Here is a 12,980-nt window from a genome sequence, read left to right as displayed (position 1 = left end):
GAATACTTACTTGTGGAATCTTTTTGCCAGTGTAAAGATGTAACACCAGATTCATTTTCTGTAGATGGCTCAATGAGTTCTCCATCTTCTGGAGTCTTGGTTGCTCTCCTGTTACTTCTTGATTCTACTGCAGAGGGTGAGGAAGAGACTGAAACTGAAGTTGTGGCAATTTTGGAGTCTGTAGGCAAATCTTCTGTCTTGTTTATAGGTCCCAGACTGATAGTCAAAGACCTAAGAATCCTTGAAACACTGTCAGTGAATGTGGTGGCAACATGTGTACTCTTTGTCTGGTTGACCAGTGGCCTTTGGAGAGCAGTAGAGTTGTTCAGTTCTTTTATACTCCCAGAAGCTAAAACAGAAGAAAATGGTTCAAAACTACTCAAGGGGTTAAGAAAATCAGGGATGTATTTAGGTAAAAATGATGTTTATTACATTTTGTATATAAATCTAAACACTACTGGACCTGATGTAGACACAAACAATTATGTATATTCATACACATGTGCAACCAGGACCTGTTCCTTCACCCTCTACTCACTAGCTCTGATTCTCAGAGTTGAGTGGAGAAGCAGTGATGTCCCTCATGTGGCACAATGAAAAGCTTTCTGTGCAAGCCAAAAGAAAGATAGGATAAATCACAACAGATACATTATTTGCTTTGGTTTTTATAGAAGATAAAATTACTATTACTGAATTTCATAATATTGCCTAAACAGGATATGCTATTGTGATAAGGCTTTTGCTGTTTTAACTATGTACCTTTTTGTTCAAGTATTATTATAAATTACAATCCAATCCAAAAAAATGAATATAAGTCAGACCTCCACAGGGCACCCAGCCCAGCCCCCTGGTCACCACTGAAGAGGCCTTGGGTTCTGCAGAATATAGTCAGGACACTACTGATCTAGGACAATAATTTCCAGCCTTATCATTGTCAAGGGCTCTTTATTATTCCCTAACTCAAGGCCACCATAAATTTTGTTTTGAAATGACTATCAACCAAACTGCATTCATTAAGTAACAGAAGGTCTAAGCATCAGGAGATACTCATTATTACCCCATGAATTTAACTTAATTCCACTTGAAATCAGACAGCTTCATTATTATAATTATTTAGTCTCATTAAGCATTTGAGACCAGCTCTTAACCCAACATGCTACTCCAACAGGCCCCCTAGGAGATCAAAGACTGAGGGCAGGGAACAGTTTTTCTGATCAATGGATGTGGTCACTAGATAATTGGTAAGAACCTCAAGAATTGAATTATATGCCATTGGTCAAAATGCACTGTCTGCTCCGCATTATAGGTGGCTTGCTGGTGGCTCCCTATCACAGAGAATTTTTCCAAGGCTATCCTGAGAACTGACCTCCAGAAGGATATATTAATACCCTAATCCAAGGGGTTAGGGATAGAGCTCAGTGGCATAATGTGGGCCTGGTGTGCATGATGCCCTGAGTTCCATTCCCAGCAACACATACACACAAAGAAAATACTCATTCCTAAATTCAAGAAAGCTTGCGAGGGCTGGGGTCCCAGTGCAGTGGTAGAGCACTTGCCTAACATTTGTGAGGCACTGGGTTTGATTTTCAGCACCACATATAAATAAATAAAATAAAGGCCCATTGATGACTAAAAAAAATTTTTTTTAAAAAACTTGTGAGCAGGGAGAAACATGGCAGACAGGAAAATAGACTGCTTTTTAAAAAAATCATTTTAAGCTAAAAACTACAAAAAGTGCTTCATACATACTATGTATAACAAAAGGCTTTGAGCTATTAATTATGCTCCAGAAAAGGGGAAAAGGAAGTTGTCATTATAAACAGTTCCTTGAGGACCAGTGCAGTTGTGACCAAAATCACAAATTATAAATATAGAGAAAGAGCACAGGAAGTAAAGGGTTCCTCTTACCCTCATACAAAACCATATATCCAGCTATACCTAGAACACAGCATGCAGCTCTAGTTGCTGGACTTAATGAAGACAAAATGAAGATGCAGGTTATCATAAAGCTAGGAATTGAAACAAAGGAATGGAAAGATTCAAACACAAAAATATAGTCATGGCCTACCCCAAACTAACCCTACTTGAAAACAAAACAAAAAAAAACTTTAGTATGAAAAATGAAAAGCATAATAAATATTTGTCCCAAATAATTATCTCCACCGAATTACTTCCAAAACACTTTTATTCCTAGTAAATTACCTTATTTCATCCATTTGATGTTTCCATGAAAACAGGTGATTTATTTTGGTGGTTTTGGCAAATAAGTGGCCACAGAAATACAATTCCTAAAGTCACAAACACTAATTCACAAAGGGAAAATGGCTGTTCTCCCTGACCCTAAGGGCTCTGTAGCACATTGCTTCTTCATCTCATCATTCTTATAAAAAGCTATCATTAATTGACCATTATGATGTATCAAGAATGTACTAAGTATTTTATATACTAGTCTCATTTAATGCTCACAGTAAAGCAATGAAATTTGTCTGAAAACTGTAGAGTTAGTGCCTCTTAATAAAGAAGAGGAAATACGGGGTCAAATTAGTCTATAATTACTAAGTATGTTAATGAGCACCTGCTAAATAACCTAAGAGAAAATTTACTGAAGTTCTAATCAATAGGCCAGAATTATTAATTTTTTAATAATTTCCCTTCCTTGCTCTATTCTGCCTCTAAAGCATCCATTCAAAAATGGGAAGACCAGGACTGTGGATGTAGCTCAGTGGTAGAATGCTTGCCTAGCATTTGTGAGACTCAGGTTTGATCCTCATTACCACAAAAACAAAATAACAACGAAAATGGGAAGAACATCCATCCACCAGGAGCAGACATAAGCCAAGTTCCTAGTCTTTATAACAGAAGGTGGAAAGAATGCCTGGTAAAGGGAGATGGGTCACTCTTCATTCACAGCACAATCACAAGTATGCATCACAATGTTCAGCCCTACCTTGACTGCTATCCAGAACTTGGCAAAAGTATAGATGAAGCAGCTGATATTTGAGAAGGATAGGCTAAATCTAAACTCTTCTAAGTTATTTATACTTTCTCCCTTTACAAAGTGAAATCACCACAAAGCAATTTACCTGGACCACATTAGCTCAGCTACCCACAGAAATACTTTCAGAAGTTGAGATCCATTATAATACTCTCCACTCCTATTGAGAATCTATATAAAATACCACCTTTTAAAGAACATTAGCACAATTTCCACAAAACAGCAATTGAAGGCATTCTCCATTAGATCCCCAACATTCCTTACAAGCATTCCTCTTAGAATTTACAACCCCAAAACACTTATGCCTATGGATTAAATTGTATGCTTACTTTATCTGACAACAGTCGCATGCCCCACCCGGCTTCCCTTTGTGCCCTGGTTTCCAGGAAGCTCAGACTAAATTTAGAGCTCAATTGTAGTCATTCTCACAGTTCAACATACACATATTTCTTTCTGCCTTCCAGAGAAGTTTATCCCCCTTGTTTGTTGCCAATGATCATATATAGTACATGATCAGTATAGAAAATGTGGAAAATATAGAGGTATAAAGCAGCACAAAAAATAATTTTAAATGGTTTCTGGTCTGTTTTTAAAAGTCTGATTCTGCTGCCTGCTTTAGTGGTGTAAGGCATACAGTTTATTTCTGGAAGCAGATAAATCCTGCCTATCCCAGCCTGGGAAGAGGCTGTGCTGCACACATTTCTGGGTGGACTAGTATGAGTGAAAGGAGACACAAACTGCACAAAGGCCAAGTGTGTGTGGACTATCAGATGGTGAAATTAGAAAGGATCTTTCAGATCATCTGGTCTGATGTTTTCAATGAGGAGCCCCATCCTCCCCGTGCCAGGCTCCTAGCTCACCATCTTCATGTCCACCTTGTAAAGAGTGTCACTGATCTGACTAGTCTTAAGTGCCAGGTTTTTCTCTGGGTCATATTTATCAGAGGATGGAGTAGAAAAGTGTTAAAAGGTTCAAGCCTCTACTGCACTCCTTCACTTCTGTTGTTCTGCAGAACTGGCCCACTTGGGCCAGGCCAATTCCAGGTCTGCCTTGGCAGGTTCTGCTGACTCCCCCTTGGTATCTCTGCCCAAGTGCCTACAACAACTTTATCATGGAAGGGTAAAGGAAGAGTAAAATCTCAATCTTTCCATTCAGGGTAGGTAAAATGTATACAGAAGCTCTGTTTGGTGGGTTGGCAGATGCCAGCCCAGCTTTCAAGATACAGCAGGGGGCTGGGGCTGTAGCTCAGAGGTAGAGTGCTTGCCTAGCATGTGCAAGGATTGAGTTCGATCCTTAGCACCACATAAAAATAAACAAATACAGTAAAGGCATGCTGTCCTTCTGCAACTACCAAAACAACAACAACAATAATAATAATAATAATAATAAAGCAGAATTTTGTTTTCCCTTTGTCTTCAGATTCTGGGGCATGTGTCTTTTGCCCAAAAGCCCTCTCCATTATGTAAGAGGATGGTCTGACTTTATCTTGAGCAGAACACCTAATTCACTAAGGAAGAGAAATTCTCAGTAAAAGGCTCGAATATGAAAGATGTGATAGAAATCTTCAAATACTAGAATTATAAGGTTCTAAAGGACAATTGCTCAAAGAATTTAAGGGCCATTTTTTTTCAGTGTTGAAAAAATGTAGGTGAATAGATAGTTGTATCCAATAAAGTTGGAAACATGGGCTGATTTTCAAATATACCACATACTGGGTTGAATTTAAATTATAAATATTAAATGATCCTAAGGGGCTGGGGACATAGCTGTTGGTAGCATGCTTGCCTCATAAGCACAAGGCCCTGGGTTCAATCCCCAGCACCGTAAAAAAGAAAAAAAAAAAAAAAAAAGACCCAAGCAGGATCAAAGTGGAGCTTCCTAAAAAATGCTTCCTTTCTACTGTTTGGTAAAGTTGGTTATAAATCACTGAACCACAAAACTTATGGAGCTGCAAAGGATCATAGCTTTTATCTAATCCAACCAATGTTTATGAATAATATTAAAAAGCAATCTCCTAAAAACATGAATCATAAATTATATCCAAACCCAGTCAGCAGGAAACTGTCTACAAAGTATATGGAAGAGGAATGCTTTAAATAGGCATTACAAAAAGGACCTCTGGGTTCAGTTTTTGCTTTGATGACATAAACTCAAACTCCTAGTCTTGCAAAGTACTCTAAAAATCTCTGACATAAGAATTTTGAAACAGCATTTTCTGAAGCAACCTAACCTCAATTTCCCAAGCATGTTCCTCACCCTCTCTCCTCTGCTCCCTATTGCCTGAGTATGAAAACAAGCAGTACACACAGACCCCAAGTAACACCTAAGAAGAGAAAAAGGGTATTTCCCAGCATTCTCATGATAGCATGTGCCCTGTGAGGACATTTGGGCACACACTAACACAACTGTACCGTGTTCTGGGTTTGCAGGGAACCTAGGAGAAGTAATAGACATAGCCAGTGTCCTCAAGAGGGTTACAGTCTCTGAGCAGGTAGGCTTTGGATAACCTGGCATGACAAGGTGTATAGCACAAAGAACCAGAAGGTATAGAAAGGCTCATGGAAATGGATTTTTGAGCTGAGACGTAACTGATGAGTAGGAAGTGGAATAGCAGAGTGGAGAGTGCTCCACAGATGTAGTGGCTAATATCATGCCTTGCAAACATCTGCAATGCATTTTTTTTTCCCAAATGGTACCTAGAAAAATGTACCATGTTTTCTTTGACAATGAAAGAAATGTTTTTGCAGTCTTGAAGAAATAAAACTAATTCATAATCAAATGGTACAGTGCTCACCATTTCATACAGAGCACCCCAGCATGTGCCTTGCTGTGTGAGAATACACACCAGTAACACAGCCTGTATTGTGTGGGGGTGTGGGGGAGAAGGAAGGGGAAGCATGGGTTAGTGAACAGAAGGCCTAGCACATTCACCAGACCAACTATTATTTTTCTCCTTGTACAGTTAAAAAAAACATATTTTAAACATGAACTTTAATACTGAGGCAAACTCTGTAGATTATACTTCTACCCCAAATACTTAGCATTAAAGGAATGTCTTTTTAGCTTGCTTGTTTGTTTTTTGTTTATTTTCCCCTTAGTTCCTGTTTAGGTATTTAACTAGCTAGCTGTACACACCTATTTGTGGCTATTTTGAATGACTGGAGAGGTGACTGGGGACAGGAGTACTCACTTGAGGAATGGTCTGAGGGAGGAGAATAAGAAATTGTCTTGGATATATGCAGCAAGGAGAGCTCTGGTCCCAAGGAATTTCTCTTCCTCGATAGCATAGTGGGTTCTCCTGGCTCTGAAGCAGCAAGGGAAGACCAGCTTGAATCTGAAGTGCCAGTCACTTGGCTGTGAACAGCCACTTCTTCTGGGAGCCCCTTCACCTTCCCCAGGGAGACCTGGGGTATTCTGCTCTCCATTTGAGAAGGAGCTGTTCTTCCTTCTGACCCTGAACTGCTGGATGGAAGGTGAAGTCGTTCCAAGCCTGAAAGTAGATGGCAACAATTAAAATTCTAGCAGCACACTTCCAAATATCTTGATAATCTTTTAATGGGCTTAACTCTGAGTTCTATAAAATATATAGATGTAAGAAGAAATTTTTCATTCTATGGAAAACTAACTCCTAAAGGGGGGGGGCACAACAAGACAAAGAGTTTGCATTTTGGGATAAAATTACCAGTAAAGGTGCAGATTGAAGCTGAGTAACAGATGATATAGACCTAGGAGATCAGTGTCAGATTATTATTCATCATCCTTATTATTCATCATCCACAAAGTTGGTCCCAGAATTGACTGGGACTCAACATAAACAGAATTCCCAGTATCTGGATGACCAACAAATCCAGGAAGTTTCATGTACAGTTTTTAAGTTCTGTAGCCACCATTCATGGATGGGACACAAAATCCCTTCATATATTTTTCTTTAAAGAATTGAATGCCTCCAATCAGACCTCTTGTCACTAGGGTGTGAAATCAGAGTGAACTTTGATAGCTTTATCTTCTATCCTCACTACCAACTTTCCTTTGTTGAGTCTTCACCGGGCCTTTTCTTTGCCTTCATCCCTGTGGCCACAAGATCAGTACCTGAATTTGTGTCTATCTTGGTGGTTCCCCCAACTCTAGGTTCCCTCCATCCTCTCACCCCATACCAGATATCTTGTACCTAGCTGGCAGAGAATCCTCCCCAAATTTGCTTTATCAGTATCACTCCATTGTGCAAAACTCTTCAGTGACTTCTCACCACACCAAGTATAAACTGCCTGGTTTGCAAAGTCCTCCATGATTGTCCATGCCCCATTCACACAACTATCCCATGGACTGCTCTGTGCACGTTTCATGCTTCCCACAGGGAGGATGCTGGTCCTGCTACCCCACAAAGAGGCCAGCCAACCTGTCTTTGTCTCTTCTGTACCTTCAATCACATTGAGCATCCCACACCTTAGCCAACTCTTCCACCTCACTCAGCTACACAGGCTCAAATCCTAGCTTTGAACCCTGCCAACTGTTTGACCTCCACACATAGGGTTAATAACTGAGTTTGCTTCTTAATTTCTGAAATAAGAATAACCTGCTTTCATAAGGATTTAAAAATAGTTATGTTGGTATCTAGTAGTACCTAAACATTCCTATTTTGTCTTCTTTTCCTCAATTAAGTCTGACCCGTGAAGCCCCAGCCCCTTCTTGAAAGCCCTTCCTAAAAACAACAAACCTCCAAGCTGTGCTGACTGGACCAAGAACAGATATTTGAGCCACATGGACACAAACAAAACCACATCAACATAAGAACATAAGTAAGCACAGTCTACCCATCCACACATCCTACCAAATTGTGCCCCTGAGATTGGTATTGTGTGGATCCATGGAGGAGGGACAAAGTTTGAATTCAGATGATTGGAATGTAGATGTCACAGGTCTGGCCAGGTTACTCAGCAAATCTGCATCCTCCTCTAGTCTGTATTAAAAGCAAGCCCCAACCAGTGGCTTAAGTCACAGGTCTGATCCACTCCAGCCCAGGACCCCTGGATAGGCATAGTCGCTCAAGATGAGGAAGAGGTGGTAGAGACTTTTGTTTTCCAGCACTGGACATACATAAATGAAACGAGCGCCCCCAGTACAAACTCACTTAAGGTGCTGCCCTGGGATGTTATAGTTGTTGCAATTTCAGACGAGTGCCCAATAGGCAAAATGGTGAAGTTTGTTCTACTTGAAGACTTGTTCCTTCCCTCCACAGTTGCTGTTTCAATTAGGGGAGAGAGGTTTACTGGAGCTTCTGAAAACACCTGGCTCATTCTGGAGGTCTGAACCATTGTGCCCTCTTTGGAGTCCACTGTTGAAAAGTCCTCTTGATTCTGATAAAAGACGATGTTTTCTATGTGGGGTTCAGTATTACTTTCAGGCCAGTGGTTACTTATAGTAGCTGAAACAATAAGAAAATGCATCAGTGAGAACTTGCTTGTTTCTGTAAAGAAAAGTGAACCTTCAGAAAAGACAGCATGTATAGACCATTTGAGGTGATTGCTGACTATATGACTTCTTAAAAATTCCATTTTTATTTTCCTCATTTGGGAATATTTCTATTTCTGCTTAAGATGGGGGAGCTGTGAACTGTTGACAAGCCTCCGCAAGGATGAATGAAGTCACTTCCGTCTCTATGAGTGAGGCAACAAGGTCAACTTGTGGAGAATTACTGTCTATATCTAAATATCATGTGGTGCACGCACATACACACAAAAAATAAACAAGTTATCTTTTAGTTTAGTGCTGCCTAAACATAAAGAGAACAACAAACACAATTCACATAAGTAACTTTAATAGCCACACTTTAAAAATTAATAAATATTTGTATTTCATTCAGTATATCCAAAATATTATAATTTCAATATGTAACTGATGTAAGAATTATCAAGATATGCATTTTTAAGCATTAAAGCTTTAAAATCCATTGAGTTTTTTTTAGCAGTCACGTTTCAAGAGCTCAATAACCATACTGCTGACTATTAGCTACCTTATTAAACAGTGCAGTTCCAGATCAATGTTACCAGAAGCAGTGGCTCATTTATTTGGGATGGGGTAGGTGGTGATTATAAAAACTTCAATAAGAGATTCTGACAAACTTTCCTAAGAGAATTATTTCCTCCCCAAATCCCTTAAGAATTACTGGTTTTATGTCTCCTATTCTGTTTCCTAGAGGTGATAATTAGCAGAGGTTTCCTAGAGGGGGCAGGAAGTTTCTCAGGCACCTGGGCTCCTCTGGGGACCCAGCCCTAGACAAGCAAGGTCCACCCTTGGCTAGAAATGGGGATTTAGAGTGGTATTTCCAGGGGCAGCCACCAAGTCCATAAGTTGAACTTGAGCAGTGGACAGCAGTGACCCATGTGTGCTCCCTTTGAGGAGTTCCTATCTGAACTACAAAAGCAAGCTGGCCTCTCCAGAGGAGGTGAAAGGATTTAAGGATGTTTTCTCTATCCTCTTGGTTAATTGGGAGCCATGAGAAAAATGATCCTCAAAGGAAGACAGAAAAAAGTGATTTTGGGGAGGCAGAAGGAACTCAGATTCATGCCCCAAAGCTGGCAAGCCACCAGCAAAGGAAAGGTAATGAATGAACTTAGCTTTAACATAGACTTAAGACAAATGTGAGGCTCAGTCACTGGGGGTGTGGTTGGCCTTAGAGGAAGTAGCAATGTTCAGGGAACAAAAGTAAAAGTACTAGACCCCAGACAGCTCAAGGAATCCCACTGCAGTTTCCAAGAAGAAAAGAAGAACCACACACAGACAGGACATGGCTCACAGTAAATCATGCTGTCGCCATAGCAGCAGATTAAAGATGTAAGAAAGAGGCTGGGTGTGTAGCTCAGGGGTAGAGCACTTGCCTATCACATGAGAAGCACTGGGTTTGATTCCCAACATTACATACACATTTTTAAAATGTATGAAAGAAAAAATGTATACTAGAAACAAAACTTAAAGGCAGACAATAGTCCTGCAGTATCCTCAATAATCGTGCCACTATCAACAACTAAGATGCTAAATAAAATAATTTTTAAAAATATTTCTAAATGTATTGCTGAGTTGGTGAGCAAGTTAAGAATCAAATCTTCTGGGGCTGGGGTTGTAGCTCAGGTAGAGCACTTGCCTCTGAACATGAGAAACAGTTCGATTTTTAGCACCGCACACAAATAAAAAAATAAAAATCCATTGACAACTAAAAAAATATATTAAAAAAAAAATCAAATCTTCTTAGGCCCAAAATGAACCAAGACTAGGAATACAGAGAGGGGAATGAAGACCAAAATTTGTATCTGTTCAACATTTGTGACCCTGAACTTTTGTTCTGATGGCTGCAGGGATGCAGGGATTCCTTAGGAGGGAATCTAAAAGAAAACCACTGTGTGAGTTGGGACCCCAAACAACTATCCCTTGGGTTTAAGGCAAATAGAAACAGATTTGCCATGCAGTAAGGACAGGAAGGAAACTGACCCTTCAATCTTGGTTTTAGTGAAAGAAAAAAAAAAATCTCAATCATTCAAGAATTTGTAACCACAAAACTGACCCTCATGTGGGTGTGCAGCACAAATTCACATTATCTATGTGGTTCGAACCTCAAGTTGAGGATGTACTTAAAAGTGGTCTTAAACCTTGTGAATATACTGAAAACCACTGTACTATACTCTAAAAAATGTGAACTTCATAGTATGTAACTTACATCTCAAATGTGCCTACATGGGCACATTCATACTATAAATAATGGAGAGGTAGGGAATGATCCTGATAGTGCCTCCAGGTACCTGACAGAAATAATGTTAATATTCTCTAGATAGTACACCTTCTAACCAATTTCTGTCATCTCTAAAATTCTAATGAATAAGAGATTGCATCAAAAGTCATAAAATATACAAGGAAATAAGGCATCCATGAGCAGAAGTCAGCAAAGTAGGCAAGGAAAGACTTCAAATACTAGAATAATTAAAGAATATATATATATATATATAAATATATATATATATAATTACATCAGAAGAGAAAAAGACACTATAAATAATGCCAAAGATATTTGAAATAAGCCTTAATGAAAATTCTACAAATGAATAATATAAATCAAATTCAACAACATATTAGAAACAGCTGAAGAGAGAATTAGAAGGTAGATAATGCTAAGAATGAGATATAATATGAGATAAAAAGAAAATATGAACAAAAGGTTAACAGCAAAAGAAGGCAGAGTAAGAAGGTCCAACATGGATCTAACTGGAGATCTAAGAGAAAAGAAAGAAAGGAGAAATGAAAACATTCAAAAAGACAGTGGCTAAAAACATTCCAGAAATGATGAAAAGCATAAATCCTCAAATTAAGGAAATCCAATAAATAAATGCACGTGCATGTACATACACACACACACACACACACACACACACACACACATACACATACATACATATACACAGAGGAACCAAAAGAAAAACATGGAAAATTATTTATTGAAGATGCAACTAGGCTAACAGATGGTTTTTCAACTGCAATAATGGAAACCAAAAGATAGTGGATAAATATTTTTAATGTGCTGAGAAAGAGAAGAAACTAGAATTGTGTACTCAGAGAAACTATCTTTCAAAAAGTATCTTGAAATCATCAAGAAAATGTCCAGTCAAAACTGAGTTTATCAACTACACTCACTGAAGTAAATTATAGAGGACTGATTTCAAATAGAAGAAAAACAATTATAGATGACAGGTATCAGATGCAAGAAGATATAATGAGCAGAGGAAATGCCAACTAAAGGCATAATTCTAAAGAAACATGGAATTTATGAAAAATAATAATTCTCATTAGTGGAATTAATAAAACAAAATGAAACAAATCCTAGATAACAAGAGTCTGTAGGGGGCCATGATATAGAAGGGTAACTTTTGAGTTCTATGAAAATGCATTTAAATTACTCAAACTTACCCTAAAGGATAGAGTGTATCCCTTCCAAATTGATAGAGCCTGGAATGACATAAAACTTCTATAGAGAGAAATCAATGGATATTGCCCAAAACAATAACAAAGAAATCAATAGACAGCAATATAAGCATGTTATTTAGTGATATGGAGAAAATTAAAAGAAGCAATTAAAAGAGCTGGAAGTAGCTGATTCTGGAGAGCTGAAAATTGTGATGGTGGAGTGGTCAGGGTTTTTATAATAGCTTTATAAAATCTGTTTGACCTTTAAACTATATATGTAAGTTTGATAAAAATAAAAACTAAAAATTTTTACAGTTGAATAACATACCAGCTATGTTCCAGCTGGAAGTTTAACTTTTTGAAATTCCTAAAGTGTGCATCTCATAGACAAAGAACATGAATGTACAATTCACAAAGGGAAATACATAAGTAGAGAAGAAATACATGAAAGTATTGTTTAAAAGCAAGGAAATACAAACCCAAATAAGAAAAGACCTTTTTGAAGTTTATTTCTATCAAATTAACAAAAAATTAAAAACAGTATCTAATGTCATTGCAGATTCAGAAAATGGACACTTTCATACAATGTTGATAAGAATGAAATTGGCAGTCTTTCTGATAAATTTTGCAATCTACTGCAAAAAGCTTAAAAATAACCTGATCCAGGTTCCCATTTCTGGTAATAAATTCTGAAGATATTATTAAGGAAGTTCAAAAGTGTTAGGTATAAGAAAGTTTGTCACAGCCTTGTTTATAATAATGAAAATTGGAAGTAACCTAAATTTCTGTAATAGGGAGTTGGCTAACTTAAGAACGAGACAAAAAGTTTTAAAGGACTGCCCAAAATGCCATTGATACAATTTGTTATATATTATGTTTACCCTATATTGTGTCAACATAAATTACAAAATGGTACATATAGTTTGATCTCTTGTTATTAAATATATATAATTTTAAAAATGTGTTTCCTGAGCTGGGCATGGTGGCTCACACCTATAATCCCAGGAACTTGGGAGGCTAAGTCAGGAGGATTGCAGGT

General features: G+C 38.1%; 1 protein-coding gene across 5 annotated transcripts in view; it reads right to left on the bottom strand.

The window, feature by feature from the left end:
* Heg1 (heart development protein with EGF like domains 1) overlaps positions 1-12,980 on the bottom strand; it is a 76,051-nt gene that overhangs the window by 45,967 nt on the left and 17,104 nt on the right. For all 5 annotated transcript variants that reach the window (XR_007110149.1, XM_047563520.1, XM_047563521.1 and 2 more), the window contains exons 2-4: positions 8,124-8,417; positions 6,186-6,485; positions 11-349 (exon numbers count right to left, since the gene is read on the bottom strand). Coding sequence is in view for 4 of the 5 variants with exons in the window: in XM_047563520.1 (XP_047419476.1) it covers positions 11-349; positions 6,186-6,485; positions 8,124-8,417 (933 nt within the window). In the remaining variant the exon portion in view is untranslated. The remainder of the gene's footprint in view (positions 1-10; positions 350-6,185; positions 6,486-8,123; positions 8,418-12,980) is intronic.

This window comes from Sciurus carolinensis, chromosome 9, assembly GCF_902686445.1.
Source record: "Sciurus carolinensis chromosome 9, mSciCar1.2, whole genome shotgun sequence".
In the NCBI taxonomy this organism is placed as follows: Eukaryota; Metazoa; Chordata; class Mammalia; order Rodentia; family Sciuridae; genus Sciurus; species Sciurus carolinensis.
The sequence above is the reverse complement of the archived record's forward strand: the minus strand, read 5'-3'. Positions and strand labels throughout refer to the sequence as shown.